The 24,238-nt window shown below is 35.7% G+C and overlaps 1 protein-coding gene across 1 annotated transcript; it reads right to left on the bottom strand.

Moving 5' to 3' along the window:
* Nucleotides 1–126: 126 nt before the first annotated feature.
* Nucleotides 127–24,226, bottom strand: LOC132719071 (acetyl-CoA acetyltransferase, cytosolic-like). Its single transcript, XM_060702811.1, has 9 exons — nt 24,071–24,226; nt 22,150–22,284; nt 21,049–21,230; nt 19,957–20,074; nt 9,069–9,212; nt 6,417–6,539; nt 3,232–3,386; nt 2,608–2,718; nt 127–548 (listed from the first exon to the last, which is right to left on the bottom strand). Exons 1-9 carry the CDS (start codon nt 24,117–24,119, stop codon nt 381–383), a joined length of 1,185 nt encoding a protein of 394 aa, XP_060558794.1. The 5' UTR covers nt 24,120–24,226; the 3' UTR covers nt 127–380.
* Nucleotides 24,227–24,238: the final 12 nt, after the last annotated feature.

Raw genomic sequence — 24,238 nt, 5'->3', positions numbered from 1 at the left:
CATTGCATGCATCAAGTTAAAAGTGAATACCTTAAAGTATGTGCAACAGAAACACTGGCAAGTAAGACGTTGACAATTAATTTTTGGAAGATCATTGACATACAGGCGTGTTATTAAATCAAAAGCTTTTTGAGAAATTTAGCACTTTATTATCAAAAATAAATTTTATATATATACACTGTATCACATAATATGTGTAAACAGAAATGACCCTCAATTACAACCAGTCACGACTTAACAACCAATCTGCCATTTGCTGCTAAAAATTAATCACATTTAATTTCCCACAGTTAGCTTTCATTACTAGTAGCTGCTTAAGCATGACCTTCTTTTGACCGGCTCTCCTCTCTTGTAAATCCCGCCTTTTTTCTGTACTTTGGTTATCTTTCAACACACATGGCAATGCCCATCCCGCCTCCAATGCACAGTGCTGCCACGCCCCTTTTAGCTCCGGTTCTCTCCATAGCATACAACAGAGTGACAAGAACCCGAGCTCCTGATGCCCCTATCGGATGACCTATAGCAATGGCGCCACCATTTATATTAACCTTTAAAAAAAGATCTTCTGTAAATCCAACAATACACGATTAATGACTTAACAATTAAACCTTTCACTTCTCACCTTGAAAATTGTCATGCACAATTTGTTGTCAGTTTACAACCCAAAACTTTAACTTATGAGTAGGCAGGTAAACATACATTTTCTTTATTAAACTACACATCTTTTGTCCAAATGTGGTATACAAAAATTTGCTCTATACTTCCTAAGACATTGATTTTCACAAAAATATATGAATTATACTTTTATTGGTTAAAAAAGTTAATGATCTCATTTACATATAAGTAACCTGAAAGATGATTGGCCAGAATCATAAATTCATTAGCATGTTTATAAACAACAAAATGATAACTTAAAGCCAGAATAGTTAATAAAACTAGAACTGCCACGGCGTGAATACCCCTGCATACCACTTTGTCAGAATCAACAGTGGCCATTTAGAGCTCAAGGACAACGTCCCTGCCAAATCTGAGGTTACTAAGCCAGTGCTATGTATTCTACATGCTTCAAATGTGAAAATGTCAAAATCAATACACTGCGGACAGGCAGTCTTAAGCAATTGAGGGGAAAAGCTTTTTTTAGTTGACCTTTGACCCAGTGACCTTAAAATCAAAAGGGGTCACCTACTAATCATGACTAACCTCGATGCCAAATATGAAGACTGTGGGTCAAAGGAATCTTAAGTAATTGAGCGGACAAGCTTTTTTAGTCAAGGCCCCTGTGAGCTTGACCTTTGACCCAGTGACCTCAAAATCAAAAGGGGTCATTTACTAATCATGACTAACTTCCATGCCAAATATGAAGACTGTGCGTCAAAGGAATCTTAAGTTATTGGGCAGACAAGTTTTTAATAGTCAAGGCCCCTGTGACCTTGACCTTTGACCCAGTGTCCTAAAAATCAATAGGGGTCATCTACTAATCATGACTAACCTCCGTGCCAAATATGAAGATTGTGGGTCCAAGGAATCTTAAGTTATTGAGCGGACAAGCTTTTTGCAGTCAAGGCCCCTGTGACCTTGACCTTTGACCTGGTGACCTCAAAATCAATAGGGGTCATCTTATAATCATGACTAACCTCCATGTCAAATATGAAGACTGTGGGTCCCAGGAATCTTAATTTATTGGGCGGACAAGCTTTTTGAAGTCAAGGCACCTGTGACCTTGACCTTTAACCTGGTGACCTCAAAATCAATAGGCGTCATCTATTCATCATGATTAACCTCCATGCCAAATATGAAGACTGTGGGTCAAAGGAATCTTAAGTTATTGGGCGGACAATCTTTTTGAAGTCAAGGCCCCTGTGACCTTGACCTTTGACCTGGTGACCTCAAAATCAATAGGGGTCATCTACTCGTCATGACTAACCTCCATGCCAAATACGAAGACTGTGGGTCAAAGGAATCTTAAGTTATTGGGTGGACAAGCTTTTTGAAGCCAAGGCCCCTGTGACCTTTGACCTGGTGACCTCAAAATCAATAGGGGTCATCTAATCATAATGACTAACCTCCATGCCAAATATGAAGACTGTGGGTCCAAGGAATCTTAAGTTATTGGGCAGACAAGCTTTTTGAAGTCAAGGCCCCTGTGACCTTGACCTTTGACCTGGTGACCTCAAAATCAATAGGGGTCATCTACTAATTATGACTAACCTCCATGCCAAATATGAAGACTGTGGGTCCAAGGAATCTTAAGTTATTGCGCGGAAAAAGCTTTTTGAAGTCAAGGCCCTTGTGACCTTGACTTTTGACCTGGTGACCTCAAAATCAATAGGGGTCATCTACTAATCATGACTAACCTCCATGCCAAATATGAAGACTGTGGGTCAAAGGAATCTTAAGCTATTGGGCCGACAAGAAAAAACCGACCGACGCCCAACTGACGGACGGATGGACAAGCTGATTCCAGTATACCCCCATTACAACTTTGTTGTGCGGGGGTATAATTATTATTTCCTTTTCATCTAATACGTAAGCAATAAAATGATTAGCCAAATAAGTTTACTTCATTTGTATATGAAGCACAAAACAATTAGCCGGAACAATAATTACCTTATTTATATCTACCCCAAGATCTTTAACCACCGCTATTGACTGGGCAGCAAATGCTTCATTTAATTCAAACAAATCTACACTATCTAGTTTCCACTGGGCTTTCTCCACCTGCCAAATGAGAAACAAATACACATGTATTCAATTTCAAACATAAAACTTATTTTCATTTCAAGTCACTGGTACTAAAATTTTTGCGGCAACTTTAGAGAATAAACATGGGGAGAAAGGCACTTTTAACTATTTTTTATTGCTACACACAACCAAAAATAAATTATTTAACCCCTTTCTCATAGATATAAAACATGTAAAAAATATTTGATATAATTATGTCTTGCAGGACCTTGCCTGTTAAAATTGTCATATATTATTATCTGTAATATCACCTTCTGCCTTTACAGTTTGGTCTAAAAATAAACTGAAAGTAGATCACTTCCAGGGCACAGAATAATAAAATTCAACTGATTTTCTTTCAATAATACATAAATTATTTGATAATTAATAAAAGAAACAAGTCAACATCAGGGTAAGATAAATTCAGTGTTTTACTTGACTGATCAGAGAGATATATTTGTATTCGTATTTCACCCTTGGAGGGTTTCTAATGTCATGTGATTGACTTACAGCTTTCTTTACAGCAGAGATTGGACCGGTTCCCATCACGGAAGGATCTACACCAGTCTGGGCCCATGAAACAATTTTAGCCAAGGGAACCAGCCCCAATTTCCCAGCATCCTCTTTGGACATCATCAATACAGCTGCAGCTCCATCATTGATTCCTGATTGGATAAAAAAAATTTATATACATGTACTATATTAAAACACAGAAAAAGCGGGATATAGGAGGTGCAAAACGACCAACACCAGGGTAGGTTTAACTGCTTTTAATGATGGTCAACCGGTTTCGGTCTCACTATAGACCTTCTTCAGGACACATTTACATTGAAAATTAATAGCTAAAGTACACAAAATGATCATATATGTAAATGACGTATGTTACTATATATAGTAACATGAACGTTCTGGTAATTGGCACTGTGCCAAGTCCTTGGTTAGTTTATTGATGAGACAGTTTACATTTTTCTGGTGATCTGGATGATATGATGAGTAATGGGGGTAGAGGTGAGCGTCGGTGGGTTTCGAGTATACCGTTGTGTTTAAGTACCCATTAGAGTCTTTTGTGATTGTAACATCCAAAATGTGAGCCGTTTCTGTGTCGACTTCGTAAGTGAACTTGATTGACATGTGAAAGCTGTTTATAGCCTCCAGGAAGGAATACAATTCCTGTCGAGGGTGGGCCCATATCATAAAAATATCGTCAATGAACCGCCACCATTCCAATGGTTTATATTTTTGGGTTGCGAGAAATCTTGTTTCTAGGTAGGACATAAATCAATATACTTTTGTAGATATTCAATGTGGTGTTGAGTACGTGTATTTTGTATGTGTAGTTTTTTGAGTACTTTAAATCTCGTGATATTCGATTCTTCTATTTTACGTGGTTGATCGGATTCGATTTTCTGTTACTTTGGGTTTGAATTAGTCTGTACCGAAAATACCGGAAGTGTTGTCAAGGAGGCTGACGGTGTTACTGCAGATGTCTCTACGTATGTTTCGTCTTCACTGCGGTCGAGATTCATTTGTTGGCTATGTACTATATTAGTTATACAAGTTGCTGAGATATTCCCCAAAATGTGGCCAGAATGAGATTTACATGAGGGTGCTAGCTGAGGGTTAAATAAAACTCAGACTGCTACATTTTCTGTATATTTCATCAGCAACCTATATTTACTCTTTTTCTTTTTTAAAAATACAAAATGGGAAAATAAACAAGAGCTGTCGGTAGGACATCATGCTCGACTATTCTAAGTGCTTGATAGTAAAAGAGCCTTGATAATGTTAAATTTTTTAAGTCCACAAAAGAGCTAATTTTTTTTTATAAATTCAAGTTATAGGCCTTGGAGAGAGTCTAATTATACAGTATTGGCTTGAATGTTCGAAAGGTAATGTCACAAGGGTGTTTTATTGAGTATAATAATACTAATTACCTATGAATACATAAATTTGACAGAAAAGGTACAAAGGCTTGTTATTAAGATGTTTTATCAAGTAAATTTCAGCTTTATTATTATTAATGCTTAAATTGTCCCAAAAAAGGCACAAACCCTTCAGTAGTTACTGAGATAACAGCTTACAAGCAAAACTTTACCATGAATTTCTAAGTTGAAAAAGGGGAGAAAAATCAGCCTAAATGCAAGATAGAATTATGGATCTTTGTCAGTGACCTACAATTATGACCCTAAATGCATATGTGAAGTTTTAAATAAATATCTTTAATAGTTATTGAGATATGTAAAACTTGCATGTAAACATTAACCAAGAGACTAAGTAGAAAAGGGGATATGAATCAGCCTTAATGCAAGATAGAGTTATGGAACTTGGTCAGTGACATACAATTATGACCCTCCAATGATGACCCTACGTGCATGTGTAAAGTTTCAAGTAAATATCTTTGAAGACCTTTAACCTTTAACCAAAATTTCTAAGTTCCAAAGGGGCATAATTCTGTCAATATTGTAGGCAGAGTTATCCAACTTGTCAATCTGATGTACCTTGTTACTATAAATAAGTATTGTAAGTTTCAATTGAATATCTCAAGCAATAATTGAGATATTTGACTTTACAAAAAACTTTAACCAAAATTTCTAAGTTAAAAAGGGGCATAATTCTGTCAATATTGTAGGCAGAGTTATCCAACTTGTCAATCTGATGTACCTTGTTACTATAAATAAGTATTGTAAGTTTCAATTGAATATCTCAAGCAATAATTGAGATAATTGACTTTACAAAAAACTTTAACCAAAATTTCTAGGTTAAAAAGGGGCATAATTCTGTCAATATTGTAGGCAGAGTTATCCAACTTGTCAATCTGATGTACCTTGTTACTATAAATAACTATTGTAAGTTTCAATTGAATATCACAAGTAATAATTGAGATATTTGACTTTACAAAAAACTTTAACCAACGCCGACGAGGACGCTGACGCCGACGCAGGGGCGACTACAATAGCTCTCATATTCTTCGAATAGTCGAGCTAATAATGAGGAGTTACTTCCTATTTCTTGTATGTTTCCCTACAGAATGCCTCATAAACACATTTAGATATAATTTTCATGGACTTTCACAAAGTTAATGACTGTAGCACAATGACTTTTCCAGTAACAATGAAGATCTGTTCACTAATAATAAATCAGTTGAGAGATATAGTTTAATACATATACATAATTCTTCTTATGAGGGAACACATTAATTTTTCAGCAAGTCAAACCGTATCATCCGTCTACATCATCAGTTTGGAAACACTTGTTGCTTTTTTTAAAAGCAAGCAGCTTATTTATATTATTTTGTAGCATTTTAGATGAAAAAAAATTCAAGTTTTATCAAACGACAACATAGATGTGCCAGCTGATCTTGGTCTGCATTGGTCACATGGGTTAATTCATTCCCCACCAGGTGACTAAGGGTGACTGCAGTCTTCTTACCAACTATTATACTAAAAGTTTTTTCTTGCTTTTTTAAGGAAAACCTTGGGTGCCCTTCCATGCATTATTTCAGGCACAAATCGGCAAATGAGTAGAACCACCTACATTCCCTTAGTTAACTGGATATCCTCCTCACATGAAAGAATCCAAAGTCCCTGTCAGGATTTGAACCCACAGCAGTGAGGGGTAAGTGGTTTGAAGACAATGACCTTAACCACTCAACCACAAACATGTAACAGGACTCAAAGTACACAATAAAATAATACCAGATGCATTTCCGGCTGTCACTGTGCCGGTCCCATCTGTTACAAATGCTGGTTTTAACTTCTGTAAACCTTCTATTGTAGAGCTTGGTCTTGGAAACTCGTCTTCTTTTACTTCTTCTACACCTTCAAATAATAAAATCAAAAGTCTTCCAAATCATACCAGTCACTTTATTTACACTTTATAGCAAAGTTGAAACAACCTTACAGAGAGTTTTCAAAAAAGCTTTACGAGGGGTGTTCAAAAAGTTTTGAGACTAATGTGCTTCCGTAGAAAATTACCATTCAATTTGCACGAAATTCACGAGATCTTTTTGTTAGGCTTTCGATGACAATTGAGTAAAATTTCATTGAAATCAAATCATGCGTTTAAAGGTTATTGTGTATTATTTATCATATACTCGTATACACTGGTCATTTGTACATGTACTTATGAAACCTAGTGAAAAATTAGAGATTCGAGGATACATAAAAGTGCGGTGTAGTTTAGGAATTACTGCTGAGAAGATTCTGAATGAAGTGCATAGTCACTTTGGAATCAATAGTGTTTCGAAAAGCACTGTGTACAGGTGGTTCAAAGCATTCACCGATGGATTGGATAATGTCAAAGACAGGAACCGTTCTGGCAGACCTCAAACAGCAATCACTTCCAGAAACATTGCTGCTGTGAAAAATCTAATAGAAGATGATGCTCGGTATACGGTACGCGAGATAGCTTATTATCTGAACTTATCAACGGGTACCATTCAGAGCATTCTGACGAAGGAATTGAATTTAAGAAAAGTTTGTGCAAGATGGGTACCCCATCTCCTGACCGAGGACCAGAAAAAGGAAATAGTGCGTCTTGCGAAAGAAACATTGAAAAAATTCAAAAATCTCAATTCAAGGAAAATAAATGAACTGATTACGGGAGACGAAACATGGATCTACTATTTTGAGCCCCAGAGACGCATAAACAACAAGCAATGGCTCCGCAAGGACCAAGCTAGACCCACCATTCCTAAAAGGACTAAGAGCGCTAAAAAAGTGATGTATGCGGTTTTCTTTAATTCGCAAGGCCCTGTGGTACAAGTTGCAGTTCCAGAAGGGAAAACTGTCACTGGAAAGTTCTACCGGGATAAGATTTTGAAACGTGTCAAGGCGTTTTATGAAAATCGTGGCCCAAGAACTGGTTTGAGAGGGTTGTACCTCATTCATGATAACGCTTCATCTCATAAATGTGATATAGTACAAAGGTTCATCGAGGAAGAAAAAATTGTACAAGTGAAGCATCCCCCTTATTCTCCCGATCTAAGTCCGTGCGACTTTTTCCTCTTCCCCGAAGTCAAGAAACGGCTTTCTGGACGGCGTTACGCATCACGCAGCGCGCTGGGAAGTGCGCTCTACCAGTGCCTTTTGGGTATCCCTAAGGGGAACTACTCTGACGCTTTCCGGAGGTGGATAGATCAACTTCAGAAGTGTATTCGGGTTCATGGAAACTATTTTGAGGGATTAAGATAGAAAAAAAAATGATATATATTGTTGTTTTTATTTTATTGCTACAGTCTCAAAACTTTTTGAACACCCCTTGTATAAGCTTCCTACTCAAACTGTAACGTTTATTTTATATACTTTATTATGTAAAGGTAAAGATTACAAATAAATGAGCTGTGTCATGACAAAATCAACATAGTGCGTTTGCGACCAGCATGGATTCAAACCAGTCTGCGCATCCGCACAGTCTGATCAGGATCCATGCTGTTTGCTATCAGTTTCTCTACTTGTAATAGGGTTTGTAAGCGAACAGCATGGATCCTGATCAGATGCGCAGGCTGGTCTGGATCCATGCTGGTCGCAAACGCACTATGTTGATTTTGTCATGACACGGCTCAAATGTTATTTAAACTAAACAACTTTTTTGATAGGATTGGTGCTGACTGTAGCAGTATTCACTCCATGCACTAGGGTATTTCATTCAACTTTAACTTTATCCTTTTTATCTAATAAAGTTATCTTATGAATATACGTATTAATATCTTATGAAAAATGAAAAACAATTTACACTGTATATTTAAATATGGTCAAGCCCTCCGAACAAAAACCCTTAAAACTGTCAAAATTTGATCAGTCTCGACATCTTCCCTTTTTCTGGTTGGGTTTTAAGTCACACCAAAACTTATAAAGGTCATACAACTTTACTGGTGAAGGAAAACCTCATGATTGTGCCTTTCTGCATTTTTCAGACAAAAGCGTGCACCCTAGTAGAACTGCCAATGTTCCAGAGGTAAGCTAGCTGAATAACTTTCCAAAATGTTTGTTTGTTTGATTGGGTTTTACGTCTAACCAACACAGTATAGGTCATTTGGCGACCGTCCAGCTTAACTGGTGGAGGAAGACCTCAGGTGCCCTTCCTTGCATTATTTCAGGCATGAACGGGCACCTGAGTAGAACCACCGACGTTCCGTAAAACTTTCCCAAAATAAAAGAATCCAAATTTCTTGGCGAGAGTCAAACCCAGGGGTGAGGGCAAGTGGATCAAAGTAAGCGAACTTAACTAATCAGCCACAGAGGCTTCTTATATTTTCAACAAAGTGAGAGAAAACATATGTAACAAACATTTGACTGGTACTGTAATCTGAACAAATTTCTTTACAAAAAAGTAAAAACATTTCATACCAGTCCGAGATTTGACAGGTACTGTAACTATCTCCTTTTGAAAGAAACCATTTTGTCTGGCCGTGGCACATTTTTGTTGTGATAGTAATGAGAACTGGTCTTGATCCTGTCTGGATATTTTCCACTGCTTGGCTACATTTTCCGCTGAAATTCAAGTATCGAAATTACATTTGAGCCGTGTCACGACAAAACCAACAAAGTGCGTTTGCGACAAGCATGGATCAAGACCAGCCTGCGCATCCGCACAGTCTGATCAGGATCCATGCTGTTTGCTATCAGTTTCTCTAATTGTTATAGGGTTTGTAAGCGAACAGCATGGATCCTGATCAGACTGCGCGGACGTGCAGGCTGGTCTGGATCCATGCTGGTCGCAAACGCACTATGTTGGTTTTGTCATGGTGCGGCTCTTTTGTAATTTGTTCCAGCTCATTTACTTTTTTAGATTTTATGTACATTTTTCTTAGTAGAGTATATTATAGCACAATTATTTAAAAAGCTTGAAGCTTATCTAACCTTTATCATGCTGAATGGACTTGTCTAGCTTGTAGTTTTGGACCTGTTCATTATCAATTTTGGGGATATCAAGATGAAAATTTAAATTGGGTGTAACGCCATTTGTACAGTTTCACTGAGCCTCTAAATTAAAGCTCCTGTAACTCAATTTTTTTAAGGTTTTATATCATAAATATAATGCTCAAATAAAGATTTATCAATACTGGAAGTTCCAAAAAGCATTATTTGTAAAGATATTACTGAATTTTACATTTCATGTTAATAAAGGGAGGTAATTAGAAATTTATTTTCTATAAAGTCTAAGTCAAATTTTTCAATAAGAAATGAATGCATATATTTTAATGATTGCATATAATGTGGACAAAATTTAATATTCGCAGTACATATTTTACATTTTCTTTGATATTTGAAAATTGTTTAAGAAGCACAATTATATGCATATATTAAATTTTTGATAAGAGTGGTAACAACCTTAATAACAAGAGCCATGTCAACATGGCCATCCCCCGCCGAATGTGTTTGCTCATTGGAAGAATGTATATGTAGTAGAGCAGAATAACTCCATTTTAAGGTCTTTTGGTAATGAAAACTGATGGCTATAGTGATTACAGATTTGAAACCTATGTGAATACTGATGGCTGAAAATAACAAAGGGCAATTACTGAAAAATAATGCAGGGTAGGTTATCATTCTTGTGTGCTGCATCCCTCATCAGTAAAATCTATCCACCTATGAAGTTTCAAGTTGATACCTCCAATACTTTTAAGAAAAAAATTGAATTGAAAAATTAAGTATGAAAAATAACAAAGGGCAATAACTCAAAAATTATTAAAGGTAGAGTTATTATTATTGTGCACTGTAAACCTCCTGAGTTAGATCTATGCACCTATAAAGTTTCATAATGATATCTCAAAGGCCTTTTGAGTTATGCTCTGGACAAAAATTAATTTTGAAAAATAACAAAGGGCAATAACTAAACAATTATGCAGGGTAGAGTTATCGTTCTTGTGCACTGCACTCCTCCTCAATGAGAATCCACCAGCTATGAAGTTTGCAAGTTGATACCTCAAATACTTTTTGAGATAAGCTCCGGACAAAATATTATGAAAAAGAACAAAAGAGGAATAAAGCTCAAAAATTGTATAGGGAAGAGTTATCATTCTTGTGCACAGCATTCCTCCTCAATAATATCTATCCACCTATGACATTTCATGTTGACATCTCAAAACACTTTTGAGTTATGCTCCACTCGGGTGAAAAATTAGGTATGAAAAATAACAAAGGGCAATAATCAAAAATTATGAAAGGTAGAGTTATCATTCTTGTGCACTGCACACCTCCTGAGTGAGATTCTATGCACCTATGAAGTTTCATGTTGATATCTCAAGGCTTTTTGAGTTATGCTCTGGACAAAAATCAATTTTGAAAAATAACAAAGGGCAATAACTAAAAAAATTATGCAGGGTAGAGTATCATTCTTGTGCACTGCACTCCTCCTCAATGAAATCCATCCAGCTATGAAGTTTCAAGTTGATACCTCAAATACTTTTTGAGATAAGCTCAGGACAAAATAGCATGAAAAAGAAACAAAGGGCAATAACTCAAAAATTGTATAGGGAAGAGTTATCATTCTTGCGCACAGCATTCCTCCTCAATAAGATCTATCCACCTATGACATTTCATGTTGATAATCTCAAACACTTTTGAGTTATGCTCCAACTCAGGTGAAAAATAAAGTATGAAAAATAACAAAGGGCAATAACTAAAAAATTAGGAAGGGTACAGCTATCACTCTTGTGCACTGCATACCTCTTGAGTGAGATCTATGCACCTATGAAGTTTCATGTTTGATATCTCATAGGCTTTTTGAGTTATGCTCTGGACAAAAATCAATTTTGAAAAATAACAAAGGGCAATAACTCAAAAATTATGCAGGGTAGAGTTATCATTCTTGTGCACTGCACTCCTCCTCAATGAGGTCTATCCGCCTATGAAGTTTCAAGTTGATAACTCAAATACATTTAGAGATATGCTCCGAACAAAAATGTCGGACGGACGGACGGAAGGACGGAAGGTCGGACGGACGGAGACTATTACTATATCCCCCGCTGCCTTTTCGGCGGGGGATAATAACATACAGGATCTTTAAACTCTCGGCATAGGCTTATCACTTTCGGTTCCAGCACGGTAAAAGTAACATATGTCTGGTTCCTACAGTACGCTCACTGCGGGTTTTGCTTTTTCCGCGATACCACCGCGGACGATTTTTTTTATCGCGGACAAACGCGGGGGTTCGTCCGCGATGAGAAGCCTAATTTCCCCGCGATCCCCGGTGTTCAGTTGTTTCCACCGCGGACAAAATTCTGACAACCGTTTCTTCATTTATCGATAAAATCAGTCACCCCGTTTCCGCGGGGGTAACGCCCATGGTCAGTTGGTCAGTATAAATTAACCTCCACAAAAAAATAGACGTTTTATTATTTTTTAACGTCATCTTTTTTACACAATGACTTGAAAATTGACCCAATCGTCTCCTTAAATGTTAATTATACGTTACATTATTTGAACGGAATTTGAAATAAAAATAATTACAGCTGTACCTGTTTTTGTTGTTGTTTTTAATATTTTTTTATAAACGTCCACAAAACTATTCGTCCACATACCAATATTTTTACAACTGAAATCGTCATTTATCACTGTCATCTTTACTTGTTCATTCCTTGTGGTTCTAATAAGTATTATTGCTGTTAAACTATATGGGAGCCAATACTTAGTAAAAAAAGGACATTTGTGCTGATTTCTCAATGATGACTGACGCTACAGTACATGTATTAATAATAATTAGGCTGCCTTTTACAAATTATAAATTACATTATTATCCTCAGAATTAATTTCAATGAAAACTTAATATAATTAAATACAAGAAAGCAAAGACAATTACGTTCAATTGTATGTACTTAAAACTACATGTTGTGTAACAAGGTGTATTTTCGGGTGTGTTTTGAGATGTTCCCCAGTTTCCTGTGTTTTTATCCCCATATTGTTTATGTAAGAGTGCTTTCCCCTTGACTTGGGCGGGAATTTGTACGTGTCTCGTGAATCTCGTTTTTTCATTTCGTTCAGTGCGTTGGTTGGTAGCCATTGAGAGAGGAAGGTCTCTCTGTTCAGAAGTTGTGATGTTTTTTACACTTTAACATGTTTCTTTTTGGTTGGAAACAGTTCATCTTTGTATAAGCAGCACTCGGTGAGATTCATTTGTGTGGATTTGTGTGGATGATGGCGTATATCTTATTTGTGTAAAAGGGCTAAAGATCCTACAGATCTTGCCTACCTTGTTCACATGCTTATATGATTACGTAGACTGATGGTTGGTAACATGGTTTACAAGATGTACCGGTATACTTTGTGAATATGTCAGATGAACTGTTGTAAATAATGTAAAGATTTGGTTTGTCAATAAACTACATAATTATGATCGAACCTGAAGAGAAGATTTTGTACATATTGATACCCCTGAAGAGAGATCCCAAAATTACAGTTGTCTACAAATACTATTATTCCATATGAAACAATAATATCTTAAGATAAAAAATAAAATGGAAAAATATTTTTAACTTGGTGAAAAACGGTCTGATGGAAGTTTCTTCAGAAAATAATCTGCCATGTGCTTGTTTGCCTTATATACATGTAATGTGTACATGCATACTGTTCATAATAAAATAACAAAAGTACAACGTCAAGTTTAACAAAATTCTGCAAAAAAAAAATCTATAAAAAAATAAAAAAAAGAACAAGCAAACAACCTACTAAAACAAAATAAAATAAACTTCAACAGTTGATACAAACTTTCAAAACATATAACATCTACGCTCACACCTGTAATTTAGATAAAATCAAGAATATCATTTTAATGTATATTTTGGTGAAATAAACGCTTTCTTTTTTATGTTCCAAATAAAAAAGACTTTATGATCAACAGCAAATAAACAGAAACAGTAAAACGCATCTGACAATTTGAAAGAAGACGTCCTGGAATATTGGCCTGAAATAAAATTGTTGAGGGTTACGTTTTCAAAGTTTTTAAATAAGAAACAAAAGCTGGCATATAAATTGTTGTAGTATCTTTTTCATAAATTTAATGTCATATGCCGAATTTTTCATTATTTGACTTCAAGTTTCTCACTACCATGAAGTTGCGACAACAATGATTTATCTTGATGTCGAATACATATTATACATTACCCAACACAATAACAAGAAGAAGAACAAGAAAAACACTGCATTTGTACATGTACTTTTATTACAACAAAAAAGAAAGAAAACAACAAAATTTTACATATAGTTACATGTATATGTACAGTACATGTTACAGTACATGTACGTACGTATACTGATGTTTAAATACAGTAATTAATTTTTAAAATTTAAGGTTCCACCGCGTTGACCGGGTGTTTGACCGCCGCGTTCTCCGCAATTTACCACTGCGTTCGCGGGGTGGAAACGGTTTCAGCCGCCGATTTATGTCTGCGGTGGTGAAAATTTTCTGTCCGCGGGTCACGCGGACAATATCTGAGCAAATTTTCGTCCGCGGTAAACCTCATCCGCGGGGTCACGCGGGTTTTGAAAAAGCCGCGCTGAGCGTACTGTAGCATTTACTAGTAATGATGTCATATCATAAAATGGTCATCCTAGTGGGGGTTTGAACTCTCTATCCCTAGCTTTAAAGATAAACACTTTAACTACTTACCACCTTAACACATTCAATATATAAAGAAGGTGAGCTAAAAAAAACTTCAAGCACTCTCCTGTTCTTAACACTATATTGTTTTGTTCTCAAATGTTATGACAATTTATCTACTGTAAAACACTTATTATTCGCGAGAAATTTATTTTCGCTAATATTCGCGAGTTTTCTAAGACGCGAATTCATATTTCTCGCGAATATTTCACTTTGTCTATACACTTGTCCGAAAATGAACACTATCCGAAAATGCGTACACATGGATATATATCTGCGGGAAAGTATCGTACATCATGTAGCTATTCAATTGTTGCAGCATATACATATCGTACAGATTACTAGTATGAAATATTTATCTGTAACAATTTGGTATTATTGAGGAATTGGAAAAAAACTTCTTCGCTGCGTATTACCTGTGTCAAGGAAGTTAAGTGTGACTTGCACTAGAATTAAGAATAAACAAATTAATGCGTCTCACACAATTTAAATGGTATTTCTACAGATTGTTCTAATTAATGTGAAAATCTGTCCAACTTAATGGAGTAATTAAATTTCCAAGACAATTTATCAAGGTCAGTGTCTATTGAACAATACCTGTGACAAACACAGTGAACACATATCAAATAATTATCAAACTTTATTGAAATATTTTTAGACAGACGGTTTCACTTAACAAGAAGATTAGCAAGTATCAGAAAAAATCGATATTCGTCGCACAATAAACGATGCAAAGTTAATGAACGGACAGGACAGAAAATATCTGAATGACATCGGGTTTCCGGTTTCACATTTTTCGGGAAGACGCGAATTCATGTTGACGCGAAATAATTATTTTGGACATTTTGCCTCAAATTCGCGAAATAAGGTTCTCGCGAAAAATAAGTGTTTTACAGTATATGCTTCAAACAATATCAGAAACTTATTTAATTAAAATAAAATTATGTCTGGTCGGATAACCATTCTAATATCAGCATCCTAGAACATAAAATTTGGATAGAAAGTATGATCACTTAAATATATAATAATTCTTGCAACAAATGACAGATTTCTGTTTTTACCACTCTAACAGACTTTACCCGATTTCCAGGAAAATTCCAGCACAGGGGCCAGCACATGCTCGGATGGAAATTTTTTTTTACTAACTAAAAATCACCCTAAAAAATCAGCCTAAAAATCATTTTAAATGTAAATATATATACATGTATGTATTATTTTTTAATATGTATTTAAATAATTTTATTTTTTGGGGGGGAGAGGGGGGATTTTTCTAATACATATGAGCCATGACATAACATTTCCAACATAGTGGTCAAATGACATAATTGTAGAAACATTATGTCAAAGTTGACTCATTTATCAATTAAAGGATGCACGCATCAGTTGTATGTAGGCAAAAAAGAATTCATTACTGCACATATATAATAAAATTGCTCACCACAATGATGACGGTTTTCCGCAGTTTACAGATATAGGTAGAAATGACTCATTTTTTAAAGCATAAAGATTAAGTACAAACTGCGCTGGTAACCTTGAACCCCTGACAAAACACTTGCTGAATCATGATCTTTAGTACCAAGGAAGAAAATTTCAAGGAAAATACGACTTAACAAATCTTATTTCATCTATTCAAATGACACTTGACATACAGAAAACACTTTCAGGGCTTACATACTTAAAACAATTAAACAATAATTACATTGTATTCTTTTGATTATTTTATTTCCAGTGTCAAGATGTTTTCCAAGTATTTCTCTTTATTGCAACACGTGGCTGATGCGTGAATAAATTGGAATAAACACTTGAATGTAAATAGAACAAGGAAGATATCACATCACATGGATATCATTGTTTTATATAATGGACACTCAAAACAAGAGTATATAATTGAGAGACAATTGTTAACAGTTAAGTGTAGTGGATGGATGCGTAAGACATTGAAGTTGTTGAAATCCTGTCCTGGTTTATATAACAAGAGGGCCATGATGGCCCTGAGGTCGCTCACCTGTATATAGGCCCCCCACCCCCGGGCCAATTTTTACCCAAGGGCTTTTATTTGTTTATTTGAACAGACTTGGTAGACACCCATAAGAAGATGTTTCTCATGCTAAACATCTAAGTTCTAGCTCATTGGCATTTTTAAAAGAAGATTGTACACATATACACATATAGTTAAAAACAATGTCACCCCTGGGGCAGGGCCAGTTTTGACCCCCGGCGTTTATTTTTAACAAACTTTGTAGATATTTACTTAAAGATGTTTCATGCTTAATATCTAAACTCTAGCTATTTGGGTTTTTTCCAAAGAAGATTTTTAAGTTTTGCTATACACATATAAGGAAAATCAATGACCCCCCACCCCCCGGGCGGGGCCAGTTTTGACCCCAGGGCTTTTATTTGAACATACTTGGTAGACACTCATTAGAAGATGTTTCATGCTAAATATCTTAGCTCTAGCTCTTTGGGTTCTTTAAAAGAAGATTTTTTAAGTTTTTACTATATGCATATAGGGAAAATCTATGACCCCCTGGGGCAGGGTCAATTATGACCCCAGGGCTTTTATTTAAACAAACTTGGTAGACATTCACTAGAAGATGTTTCATGCCAAATATCTAAGCTCTAGCTCTTATGGTTCTTTAAAAGAAGATTTTTTAAGTTTTTACCATATGCATATAGGGAAAATCAATGACCCCCGGGGCGGGGCCAATTTTGACCCCAGGGCTTTAATTTGAACAAAACTTGGTAGACACTCACTAGAAGATGTTTCATGCTTAATATCTTAGCTCTAGCTCTTTTGGGTTCTTTAAAAGAAAATTTTTTTTAAGTTTTTACTATATGCATATAGGGAAAATCTATGACCCCCTGGGGGAGGAGTCAATTTTGACCCCAGGGCTTTTATTTGAACAAACTTGGTAGACATTCACTAGAAGATGTTTCATGCCAAATATCTAAGCTCTAGCTCTTATGGTTCTTTAAAAGAAGATTTTTTAAGTTTTTACTATATGCATATAGGGAAAATCAATGACCCCCTGGGTCGGGGCCAATTTTGACCCCAGGGCTTTTATTTGAACAAACTTGGGTAGACATTCACTAGAAGATGTTTCATGCCAAATATCTAAGCTCTAAGCTCTTACGGTTCTTTAAAAGAAGATATTTTAAGTTTTTACTATATGCATATATAGGGAAAATCAATGACCCCCAGGGGCGGGGCCAATTTTGACCCCAGGGCTTTTATTTGAACAAACTTGGTAGACACTCACTAGAAGATGTTTCATGCCAAATATCTAAGCTCTAGCTCTTATGGTTTTTTAAAAGAAGATATTTTAAGTTTTTTCTTTTGGTTGCCATGGCAACCAGAGTTCTGCATGGAATTAAATTCTTTTAACAATTTTTAAAGGTGACCACCAAAGGAACATTCCTGTGAAGTTTGGATGAAATTGGCTCAGTGGTTTATGAGGAGATGTCATTTAAAGCAAAAGTTTACGGACGGACGGAGGAACCGACGGTCAGATGCGCATCTCCTCTTGATATTGATGATTCCCATAAAGTTTCGTTGAATTCCAGCCAGTAGTTGCAGAGAACTACTCCGGAAACGAAATTCGGATGGACGGACATACTTAGCAGACGTGTTTGTGGGGTTATTCCTTTGATCTCTTAACCCCACAAGAGCAAATTTTTTTAACCCCATAAGAGCATTTTTAACCACATAATACATGTCTCTACGGAATGAACCCCATACAGAGTGCCTGAACATAAACCTAAACCTCATAATGTAGCTCTCGTCTGCTCGGACGGACGGACGGACAACGCCAAAACTATATCCCCCTCCCGATTCCATCGGCGGGGGATAAAAAATTGAAGATGAACGATCATATTTTAATCTAGAACACTTTATAATCTGCTATATAAAATAAAGTTTCGATTCATGTATCTCACACTTGCCAACAATATACATATGTAAGTCTTTCGAGGTCTGCTGTGTTTCCGGACATTGCCCTTCTGACAGTTGCCCCCTCGGAAGTTTGCCCCCTTTTTGCAGTGGCGGTCATTTGTCCCCTCATATATTTTGAAGGGGCGGACATTTGCCCCTCCCTGTTTTAAAAATGTTAAAATATTTTATTGTTGAATTGTTTGCTACCAAAATTCATCGCATATTGTCGAAATTTCATTGTGCTTAAAAACACAAAAGAATTCTTGCGCAAATTTGTGAAATTCAAAAAAACATCCATAAATAAATGAACTATAATGTTTCCATTGGCATACAAAAAAATCTATACACAGGATGACAAGTGACAAGTCATAACAGCAAAAAAGGACAATCGTCCTGTAAGGGCAACTGTCCGGGGGCAAATGTCCTAGAATCTGCATTGTCTGATACGAAATACTATCAACATAACTATTCATCCTTTAACATATCTTTATTTACAGTTCACTTTATTACTGTCAAATTGCACATTTAGCTTTTTTTATTATTTTAAAGGGAAAGGCAAAGTTAAATGCAAAATATATGTGCCGTGTCATGACAAAACCTGCGACCAGCATGGATCCAGACCAGCCTGCGCATCCGCGCAGTCTGATCAGGATCCATGCTGTTCACTTACCAACTCTATTACAAGTAGAGAAACTGATAGCGAACAGCATGGATCCTGATCAGACTGCGCAGAGGCGCAGGCTGGTCTAGATCCATGCTGGTCGCAAACGCATTACGTTGGTTTTGTCGTGACATGGCTTATATATTGTACGTTGATAAAAGCTTACCTGTATATATGCGCTGTGTTAAAAATGATATTTGTGCATTACATCAAATGCTTCGGATCAGCCATTGCTCAATCCAATTTAGTTTTACGGTGTGTAAGTTGGATATCGGCCTCGTACATCGATCTTTCTGTTCAGGAAAGACCTGGTCACGAATTTCATGAAATACCTCAAGCACTACGCGCTCTCGGTGTCACATGAACTTCGGACTAGGTCTTTCCTAAACAGAAAAACCTCGTACTCGGTCGATATCCTATACGTATATCACCCATGGCATTGTGAACAAAGCTTTGTCAAATGTTTTTGGAGCCTATATTATTTTATGATTCCATAAATGTCCCAAAAATGTAAAGTGTGTCTTATTCTTTAAAGCATAGTTCTTGATTCAATGACAATAAATACGCTAAAATAATAAAAAATTTCACCCCAATGATAACTCTAAGCTATAATTTCTTATGTTTAGCGCAGTGTATGTCCAGCCGTTGAACGTCTGACGTCACTTTCTTTATGTGGGTCTGTTTCCCAAACCATTCATGAAATATATATTTTCATACCATTTGAAGAAAATAATCCTGTAAGAAACTTGAATTCAAGTTTTCATTGACCAAAATAAAATTTGTATTCAATGATTTAGAAAAGAATGTAGTTTGAGAATCTTTGAAAAAAGTAAAAGGGCAAATTTGACCACTATGTTGGAAATGTCATGTCACGGCTATTAATATTATATTTTAACACTTAAAAAAGGTTTTTAAGGGTAAAATAATTTAAGCTAGTAAACAAGAAAAATTCTTCATCAGAGCATGTATCAACTCCCTGTGAATCCCATATGGTATCTATGAATAAACTGAATCAAACATCTTTTGTGTAAGTAAGAAAGAAAACCTGTTTGTCCCATGTGATAGTTGTGGAATGCATCTGTGAGTCCATCTGAGAGCATGGTATCAACAAATGTCATATCTCCAAACTTTTTTCCTGTTCTTAAATGTGCACAATGACGTGCCTGTAAATGAAGATATGAGCCGCGTCATGACAAAACCAACATAATAGGTTTGCGATCAGCATGGATCCAGACCAGCCTGCGCATCCGCGCAGTCTGATCAGGATCCATGCTGTTCGCTATCAGTTTCTCTACTTGTTATAGTGTTTGTAAGCGAACAGCATGGATCCTGATCAGACTGTGCGGATGCGCAGGCTGGTCTGGATCCATGCTGGTCGCAAACCCATTATGTTGGTTTTGACGTGCCTGTTAATGAAGATATGTTATACATGCTATTAAAATTCTAACACTCCTTGTGATTTCGTCACATACACTATGGCCTTCTTGGTCAATTCCTACGCATCAAAACTCCAAACCAGAGTTAAATAGCCGATAAACACCGCTAAGACTGATATTATTTCTTAAATATACATCATGCTGAAGAAAAATTTAAAATGTAACTTTAAAATATCATATGTACAAAAGAGAAGTGAGTTAAAAGCCACACTAATACTTTTACTAGTCTTATTATGATTTCAAGAAGGAAAACAAATTGCTTATGGAACAATCAGGACTTTGACGAAATCATAAAACTTCAATGACATAGCTAGATTGCTTATTTAAGGTATTTTTACATAAAACAGTCAAATTTCCCTTAAATTATCGTATAGAGAAATGTTTATACATGTATTTCTACTAGAAAAGGTCAAGGAAATCAAATCAGCAAATTCATATTCATACTGACATTTATACTGATTTTATTCTGCCATACAAAAATGCCTGTATACTTCATTTAATGTTACAATTTACTTTAGTAGACTGAAAAAAAAGCTGTTAGAATTAACATTTTTACATTTCAATAAAACCATAATCATTTTGTTCTGCGGAATCAAATATATTTTGGAATCACCTTTCTAAAGATGCAGCCAATTGATATCATTTTTATTTTCAAAATGTATCATTTCTTATCTAAATTAAAAATATCAAGAGTTACTTACCCTGCTCATACTTTCTTGACCTCCAGCCACAACTACTGAAGAGTCACCTGCTTTAATCGCTTGGTATCCCATGGCAACTGCTTTAAGTCCTGACCCACATAACATGTTAACGCTTGTAGATGGAATGTTGTACGATACACCTGCCTTGACACTGGCTTGTCGAGCTGGATTCTGACCTTCACCTTGAACGCAAATTATCAAATTTTGTACTTTTTAATATTTTGCTAGATCTTTACCGATCTAACTTTGAATAATAGGGGGTTTCTGCTTTAAATTTTGGAACAGTCCAATGATTGTTAAGGGAGGGCAGTATCAAAATGCTAAATATGAAAAACCAGCAGTACAGTTTTAGTATAGTTTTATGGTTGGTTTTTACATCACATCAATACAGTAGAGGTCATATGTCCACTTTTCAGCTTTACTGGTGGAGGAATACCTCTGGTGCCCTAAATGCATTATTTCAGGCACAAACAAGCACCAGAGTAGTGCCTCCAATGTTCTGTAAGCTAGGCCAACAGTATAAAGAGCCTGGTCACATTAGATGGGTGGATTACAGACTGGAATGGTTCTATACTGCTTGATTTTGTCTTGCACTCAATGTGTTAAGCAACTACAAGCCTAAACTTACTTTTTATTCTCAGTCTTACTCAAACTGAGCATGTAGTTTAAAATCCCAAGAAATTGATTTTCTTTTTCAGATTCCAAAGTGCTCCTTGAACCTGCATAAGACTTTGGATTATTTTATGTGAGGAAGCCATCCAACTACATGTAGCTTACAGAATGGCAGTGGTTCTACTCAAGTGCCCTCTTAGTTGTGCCTGAAATAATGCACCCGAGATCTTCCTTCCCCAGTTTAACCGGAAAGTAGACATAATTATTACCTTTAAAAGTGTCAGTAAAAGTGTCAGTATGAACAAAAGTAGATGAACATAATGATGTATTATACTTTATATATTATAGAATAATTATGTACAATGTATTGTGTACACTAGTAATTAATTTATTTCTTACATAAGTAATGATAGTAGTAATACTATGTGTAACAATTAATTATGTAAAAATAATAAATCTGTTTTAATTAAGTAAGAGTAATAAAGAGACCTGCAGTAAGCACTTGACCCATGATAACCTCGGATACATTTTCAGGTGCCACTTTTGCTCTTTTCAGCACCTCTTGTATACACACAGCACCAAGATCATGGCCAGCCAAACTGGACAAACAGCCACTGAGATTACCTGAAATGTTCCAAAAACAACAGTAAGATCACTAGCAGTTATTGTATCTGTTTGACAAAACCAAGTCTTAGATAAGATAGAAATTCAGAGGGGAATTCATAAAAAAGCCACTTTTAAATATAAGACCAAACGCTATTGTTCAGATCAGGATGCATTTCATACTAAAGAAGTTTAGTACAGTACATAGTACTAAAAAGAGTCACCATTGTGTTATTGGTTAAAAAATCTATATCTAGATGACACTGTTGTTATTCAACCACAGAGCTATATTTATAATGTGAAGAAGCTAAGATGTCATACACTTAAGTTATGTATCAGGAATAGTTTACTATCTCCCAAGATATTCTGAGAACATGTTTGACACAAGAAAAATTTACAGATATGTATGCTGCCGTGTTATATAAGCTTTGTTATGGAAATCAAAAGAAGAAACATAAAACAAGTTGCAAAAATGTAAAACAACAGCTGTTGGTAGGACAGCACGCTAGACTAATCTAAGTGCTTGATAGTAAAAGAGCCTTGATAATGTAAAATTTTCTAAAGGGCTAAATTTTTTTTTTTTAAATCCATGTTATATAGGTTTTGGAGAGAGTCCTATTACGCTCACAAAGAAGTGAATAAAATTTCAACTTGTTTTAAAGCAAGATGTCAATGAAATATGAAAATATCTGAGGTCGAACGCAAACTTTACCATAAACTCTAAGTCGAAAGAGGGGCATAATTCTGTCAAAATGCATGATACAGTTACCTCCTCCTGTCTACAGGTTGAGGTCATAACGGTGAACAAGTGTGCAAAGTTTCAAAGCCATACGTCAATGGACTATGAAAATATTTGAGATATTACAAAAACTTTAACATAAGTGGTTACGCCCACGCCAATGCCAACGCTCGGGCTACTTATATAGCTCTTCTTATTCTTATCCAATAGTCAAGTTAAAAAGCAATAAATATTAAGATCCTAATAACCCATATGGTACCATTGTTATTATCATTTCCAGCAAATTCTACAAATAAAAAGAACTTGTATTTACTATTTTATTGAATACAAGGATTCACAGTTTCAGAACTAGCCGACGACAGGTTTTTCTTATCAGTAGAATTGCGAGTAAAGATAACCGATTGCGTACCTCACTGTATAAAACGTATGTAAAATGGTCTGACTTGTGGTAGGTTTAACCGTAAATAGTCAAACAATGCGTTGAAATATACATGTAAATTGAGACAAAGCTAAGATCATACCCTTTTTATTGATGTAATAAATTTTAAAATCGGAGATTAAATCGCCCCAAACTAGTGGTTTAAAAATAGCTAAATTTGCATTGTTTAAGCATTAGAGATATCGATTTTACTGGAAGATAAGGGAAACAACTCATGTTTTTTCACTCCATATACCTCGGTTATTTACGGAATTACGTAATTCATATAGAGACTGTCAATGGGTGTATTGTGTTTAACTGCCACATCTTGACTTTAAAATACACATGTCATTCAAAGAATAACTCAATGATTTAAATTAGAAATTAACATCTATGGTCAGTCAGCCATGTTTTGAATGGGAGCTTAAACGGAGAGCACTATGGTACCGTGGTATGTAACTTGATGGCCCTTTTTGGCCTTTTAATATCAACAATTTTGGCATAAACTACTTTGAAAAATATATTTCTTAGGTTTTGGCGATATCTTGAAAAGTTCGAAATAATTTGGGTCCGAGTGACACTTGTTTCGTTACCGCTTTCATTTATGCGCTGTGATAAATGACATTGCAAAAGAAAACAAGGAATATTACCGACAGCTGTTCTTGCTCCTGATACAATCACAACTTCTCTTTCTGCCATGTTTTATAATCTTTAAAATCTTATTTTTATTTATTTCTTTCGTTACTTCAGGTTGTTGTTGTAGTTTACGCATCGGGTACCAGATACAAAAATATCGGGAACCAACTCATTTTATCCGT

The sequence above is a fragment of the Ruditapes philippinarum genome, unplaced genomic scaffold (assembly GCF_026571515.1).
Source record: "Ruditapes philippinarum isolate M1 unplaced genomic scaffold, ASM2657151v2 ctg385_1_1_1_1, whole genome shotgun sequence".
Classification (NCBI taxonomy): domain Eukaryota; kingdom Metazoa; phylum Mollusca; class Bivalvia; order Venerida; family Veneridae; genus Ruditapes; species Ruditapes philippinarum.
The sequence above is the reverse complement of the archived record's forward strand: the minus strand, read 5'-3'. Positions and strand labels throughout refer to the sequence as shown.